Below are 6,578 nucleotides of genomic sequence, written 5' to 3'. Positions count from 1 at the left end.
TATATTCACTTAACACAGCGTAAGTTTGATTCAAATCTAACTCAAATGCCGTCTGGGTGAGTATTAACGTGGCCTCTGTTGAGTCCAGCAAAACAAATCGATGATTCGATCGATTGATCGATTGGTCACCGATAGCGTCCTGAATCCCAGGAAACTATGAAGTGAAACTTGTCACGAGAGCCCTGCTGGACCTGCTGTGACATTTCTGCTCCGCTCGTGATTTCATTTCACAGCGACATCAGGCGTCACATGGTCGTACCGAGCGAGTCCACACCTCCAAAACAGGAAATCTAAACATGCTCAAAGGCCCAACAGCTCACAGGATCAATTCTAGACTGTGTGAAGAGTGGGGCCGTTAATCACTATATCAATATATTAGATTGGCACTGATTACTGTCTTAAAAAAGGTTGAATATTATATTACTATATTATATATATAAGTGAATACAGTGTGTTGTTTTGTACAGCAGACAATTTTTATATTATTTATTTATAATAATTTTATTCTTAATTTTTATAGTATTTATCGGATTAATTTGGGGTTTGTAGTGTTTTTTCATCAGCGTCTGTGTGAAATTACTGTTTTATTGCAGCTATTTCTAGTTAAATCTTAAAGGATCTCCCAGGTAGATCTCTGATCTGTGATCTGTGATCAGGTGCAGTTCTGGCTGAAGTGATCGACTGGACCAACAGTCTGCACCTACCAGTCACTTTGGAGCCAACATATGAAAAACTGGGCCCAGTAAAAATGACGGAACTACCCTTTAAGTCTCCTATACCTGATCCTGAGCCTGGGTCTGAGCCTGATCCTGATTCTGGGTCTTGGTCTGACCCTCATCCTGCTCCTACTCCTGATCCTAATCCTGCTCCTGGTCCCGATCCTGATTCTGGGTCTGCTCCTGCTCCTGGTGGCCCTGATCCTGATCCTGGTCCTGCTCCTGCTCCTGGTGCTCCTGCTCCTGCACCTGATCCTGGCCCTGATAGTCTGGCTCCCGCTCCAGATGGTCTGGCTCCTGATCCTGGTCCTGGTCCTGCTCCTGATGATCCTGCTCCAGATGGTCTGGCTCCTGATCCTGGTCCCGCTCCTGATGGTCTGGCTCCTGATCCTGGTCCCGCTCCTGATGGTCTGGCTCCTGATCCTGGTCCTGCTCCTGATGATCCCGCTCCTGATGGTCTGGCTCCTGATGGTCTGGCTCCTGATCCTGGTCCCGCTCCTGATGGTCCCGCTCCTGATGGTCTGGCTCCTGATCCTGGTCCCGCTCCTGATGGTCTGGCTCCTGATCCCGCTCCTGATGGTCTGGCTCCTGATCCTGGTCCTGCTCCTGATGATCCCGCTCCTGATAGTCTGGCTCCTGATGATCCTGCTCCAGATGGTCTGGCTCCTGATCCTGGTCCTGCTCCTGATGATCCCGCTCCTGATGGTCTGGCTCCTGATGGTCTGGCTCCTGATCCTGGTCCCGCTCCTGATGGTCCCGCTCCTGATGGTCTGGCTCCTGATCCTGGTCCCGCTCCTGATGGTCTGGCTCCTGATCCCGCTCCTGATGGTCTGGCTCCTGATCCTGGTCCTGCTCCTGATGATCCCGCTCCTGATAGTCTGGCTCCTGATGATCCTGCTCCAGATGGTCTGGCTCCTGATCCTGGTCCTGCTCCTGATGATCCCGCTCCTGATGGTCTGGCTCCTGATCCGCTCCTGATGGTCTGGCTCCTGATCCGCTCCTGATGGTCCCGCTCCTGATGGTCTGGCTCCTGATGGTCCCGCTCCTGATGGTCTGGCTCCTGATGGTCTGGCTCCTCCCCGCCTGCTTGGTCTAAAACCTCTGAGCTCTCAGGTGAGTCTCAGTCAGCTGAGCGACGGGACGAGTCAAACTTATCGAGTGAAACTCTACAGGGATCAATTTCCCTCCGATCACCGGAGAACCGAAGGACCGACTGTTTCCCCTCATGGAGGATTATTGATCTTATTTCCTGGATTACCTCTTCAGACAGGTGAGTTCTTGGGCTTCAAATGTTCAGATTTGTGATCTCAGATTTGTGAAATCTCTGTGAGATTTGTGCGCGTTTTGCACCAAACTCTCAGTGTAGTTCTGCGGAAGACTAATAATAATAATAATAATAAAACTAATAATAATGACAATTTAACGATATTGAACACTAATTATAATGCCAGTCTCCTTAATTAGTCGATAATCCCAGAATTCAGCGTGATTAAAACGTGATTCGGCAATAACAGGCACATGTCCTGTCACCAAAACACTCATGTGTTCCCTTATTATCCCAGAGGAAAATAATAGTATCTTTATTTTACATTTGTTGAAGGTAAAATCCGGTTAAAATAAATCTTTTCTCGTCTTTAAAGCTGTTACTGTTGAGCCAGGGAGGATTAGCGACGATTAAGATGACAGGAAAGATTTTAAAGTGTTTCAGGATTAAGAAGAATTAGTATTTTAAGGGAAAAAACCTTTTTGTGATTTAACTTTAACATCTGTAGGCCACATTAAAAAAAAAAAAGTCACTGCCACGAATTAGTTTGGAGAAAACCTGAAACTTGAGAGTAAATCACAGTTTAATACGTTTTCAAAGAGGCAGCGACGCTAATGATGAACCACTGACTCTTAAATAATAATCTAATATTAGCAGTGATCATATCAAGTGAAATATGATGAAGTCTCTGCTCTCAGAAGACAAATAACACATCTTCCGTGCTGCTTGTATCAATAACTAAGAATTAAAACTTTAAATAGGATCAAAAGTTCCCAAATTAAAACACAGCTCACAGCTTTATAAAGCTGGTTTCTCCAACTCTGTTTGGCTGTAAAGTGCTGAATCGATTATAAACGTGTCCACCCCATCTTCAAAAGTGATTTAAAGACTCAACACTGATTTTACTCTCCACAATAAATGTCCCTGTTGGACCCACTGAGGCTGCTGAGGCTTTAAAAATGCACCTTGAAACCTTCTTTAAGTCTGTTTTATATGGTTCTTTGGGTTTAAATGTGTTTCTATTCTATATTTTCACAATAACTATGTGAACACAAACACTGTATGTTGGTCTTAGTGTTTGTTTTGTTCTGTGAGGAAGTTAGATGCTCAAACGTCCTCCATCAACACACTGAATGTGTTTGTTTTTAAATTCTTGCTTCCTGCAGGTTGTCTGAGCTTCCAGAGTCGTATTCGCCACGATGAGTTGGGGGGCGCTCTACGCCCAGCTGGGCGGCGTCAACAAGCACTCCACCAGTCTGGGAAAGATCTGGCTCTCCGTCCTCTTCATCTTCCGCATCACCATCCTGGTTCTGGCTGCCGAGAGCGTCTGGGGCGACGAGCAGTCGGACTTCACGTGCAACACGCAGCAGCCCGGCTGCAAAAACGTCTGCTACGACCACTTCTTCCCCGTGTCGCACATCCGCTTGTGGTGCCTTCAGCTGATCTTCGTGTCCACGCCGGCCCTGCTGGTGGCCATGCACGTTGCCTACAGGAAGCGTGGGGATAAGAGAACCATGCTGGCCTCCAACGGCACCGACAGGACCACAGATACCGACCTGGAGACGCTGAAGAGGAGGCGTCTGCCCATCACAGGCCCGCTGTGGTGGACCTACACCTGCAGCTTGTTCTTCCGGCTCATCTTCGAGGGCGGGTTCATGTACGCCCTGTACTTCGTCTACGACGGCTTCCAGATGCCCCGGCTGGTGAAGTGCGAGCAGTGGCCGTGCCCCAACAAGGTGGACTGCTTCATCTCCAGGCCGACAGAGAAGACCATCTTCACCATCTTCATGGTGGCGTCGTCCACCATCTGCATGGTGCTGAACGTGGCCGAGCTGTGCTACCTCATCGCCAAGGCGCTCCTGAGGTGCTCCACCAGGACGAAGGCGAGGAGCCACCCGTACACCAACACGGACAGCGTGACGCGGGACAATGCCCTTCTGCAGAACAAGAAGAACGAGATGCTGCTGTCTCCCACCACGGATTCGTCCAGCAACAAAACCATGTGTTGAAGAGTCAAAACTTCAAATAACAGTCGTAGTTTGTGTCTACAGTTTGGTAATTAGGCTCTAAATGTGAGCAGCCGCCAGAGTTGTGAAGGTGAAGCAGATTTTGAGACCGTGGGAGCTTAAAACGACACCAGAAAGTAGCTTAGCCAGAGAGAGAGAGGTAGCCTGTGTAGTTTGGGCGACCTGTTTTATTCTAATAAGCGTATTTTTGCTCTGTCTGCCTACAAACGGCCTCAAATTTGGCACTAAAGGCAGCCAGACGTTCTCCAAACACATCTAAAGCCGCCATCTTTACCCCCCCTCCCCCCCATCATCATCATCATCATCATCATCATCACAAGTGTCTCCTTACTTTTTAGTGAGTCGGCTGACTGTCGGTTTTATTTATTGGTTCACAGGTTTGAAGAAGTGGCTTGAATGTGGTGAGAGTCTGCTGGTTTTGGAGCAGAGAAGAAGAGTGAGCGTGCGCTGACACCTAGTGGTTCACAGAGGAACCGCTCGGAGCACGAGACCCCCAAAGCCTTGAACGGTTTATTCAGAGTCAAAGACAGATGGAGTCATTAAAAAGTGAAGAAGAAGGTCCACAGAGAGCCTTTGTGATCAAGTTTTAGTGTCTAGTTTACAAGAGCCGGTGTTTGATTTTACAGTTTTACAGTAATTGATAAAAGTTTTTATGATCCTGTTGTCGAATCACGTGACTGTAGTTTGTAGTGAAGTTTGGAAAATTTACCGTTAAATGACTTTCTGTGACTTTTTAACTTTGTGTGTTTAGAAGTAGCGGTGAAATCTGACCCGTCAGGCCGCCGAGGTTTGATTGATTTGATGCTCTTTGCTGTTCGATCAAATCAGAATCAGTCTTTTGTCTTTTACTTGAACTGGTGTGTGTGTGTGTGTGTGTGTGTGTGTATGTAGAGTTAAATAACCTAAACACACTTAATGACAGATGATAAGTTCATATGTTTGGACTGTAAAAGATGTTTTTAATCTTCCAGAAACCTGAAAAACAGATCATGTTGCACAATTGTGAACCCGTAAAAACAAGTATACATTTAATTTAAGTAAACTTGTGTATCTCCTAGTGCATTCATGATCAATGTATTTAATGTGTTAATTATAGTCATTAATGCTACTGAAGACACACTTTAAATTAACTAGACACCATTAAGAAGCACGTAAATAAACTTAAATATAACTTTTGTACTAATGCTGAACTTTTAAAATATTTGCTTTTTTTTAGGAGTTGAAGTGTATTTGTAACTCTTAATACACTTATAATTTATGAGAAATTTATTAGTAATTTAATTCAAATGTGTAACAAATACATAGTGAGTATAATTTAATTGGCTTTTTGGTGACTTTAATGAGCAATTAAAATATAATTGAGGCAAACGTACAGTTGAAACAAAAAAGATGTAGTTAAATATACTTAAGTGCATCTAAAAGTGCGATTTAACTGTATTTAAATGTATCTTAAGTACATTGTGAGTACATTAATCATGGAAGTACACTTAAATTAAGTGTGAAGTTTATCTGGACAATAAAGTCTAAAAAAAAAGTTGCATAATTGTGAACTAAATACACTCTAGTATATTCTTATTTTAAATATACGTTGTTTCCATGTGCACGTGTGATTAATGTACTAAAATGTGCCATTTCTGATGCACTAACAATGTATTTAATTATGTAAATGATGTCATTAATGCTACTGAATAGACACCTTTAAGATGCAGATACTCCAGTGTGTCTTTTGTACTACTGTACTTTTAACTAATGTGCTTTTTTTACAAGTTGAAGTTTATTTCAAAGCAGTTTTTCACTATTTTAACTCTTAATACGCTTAAAATTTATGAGAAAAATAGTAGTAATTTAATTAAAATGTGTGAAAAACATTTTAAATATAATATAATTCACTTTTTGATTAACTTATAATAAAGTTATAAATAAAGTTGTGCTTAAATAAACTTAAGTGCATGTTAATGGTGTCTGAAAACAGGGCAGTCAAGTCCATTTAACTATATTAACTATACAAGTGTGTCTTTAGTTTGCTCATTAATCACGTCTGCACATAGAAATACAAAATAAGAAGTGTTTTTATTTACTTGTGTCAGAGTCTAAAGAAGGAAACAAAACGCTGCATGAGCTGAAGCATTAAATCAGGAACTCTGAGTGCCGTTCAAACACGCAGACGATATTTTGACACCAAAAATCAGTCTTGTGGTGAAATGCGGAGAAGATCAGTGAATATTTCTGCATTTTGTAATATTTGGTTCTTCCCCTCCTGGTGACACTTTTAGCCTCCAAGAGTTTTATTTCAAAAAGCAGGATTATCAGACGAGAGACACAACTTTATAAAAAAAAAACCCTGTAGTGGGATTGTTCAGTCCTGCTTTGAGTCTCCGTCCAGAAGTGGTCCTGCTGGACTCAGACCGCCTCCTGTGTTGTTGCTGCTGCTGCAGCAGGGTGTACTGACCCCAGCTGGCTGTATCAGCTTTCAGCATGTGCCTTATTTTAGCCACAACGCTAATCACACCGCTCGCCCTCCCAATGTGAGGAACCACGGCCCGTCTCAAAGTGAAAATGTCTTTGTCCTCC

At 43.5% G+C, this 6,578-nt stretch overlaps 1 protein-coding gene across 1 annotated transcript; it reads left to right on the top strand.

Moving 5' to 3' along the window:
* Positions 1-1,862: 1,862 nt before the first annotated feature.
* On the top strand, positions 1,863-3,989 carry gjb8 (gap junction protein beta 8). Its single transcript, XM_070837815.1, has 2 exons — positions 1,863-1,986; positions 3,147-3,989. The coding sequence occupies exon 2, from the start codon at positions 3,180-3,182 to the stop codon at positions 3,987-3,989; it is 810 nt and encodes a 269-aa protein (XP_070693916.1). The 5' UTR covers positions 1,863-1,986; positions 3,147-3,179.
* Positions 3,990-6,578: the final 2,589 nt, after the last annotated feature.

This window comes from Pempheris klunzingeri, chromosome 10, assembly GCF_042242105.1.
Source record: "Pempheris klunzingeri isolate RE-2024b chromosome 10, fPemKlu1.hap1, whole genome shotgun sequence".
Classification (NCBI taxonomy): Eukaryota; Metazoa; Chordata; class Actinopteri; order Acropomatiformes; family Pempheridae; genus Pempheris; species Pempheris klunzingeri.
The sequence above is the reverse complement of the archived record's forward strand: the minus strand, read 5'-3'. Positions and strand labels throughout refer to the sequence as shown.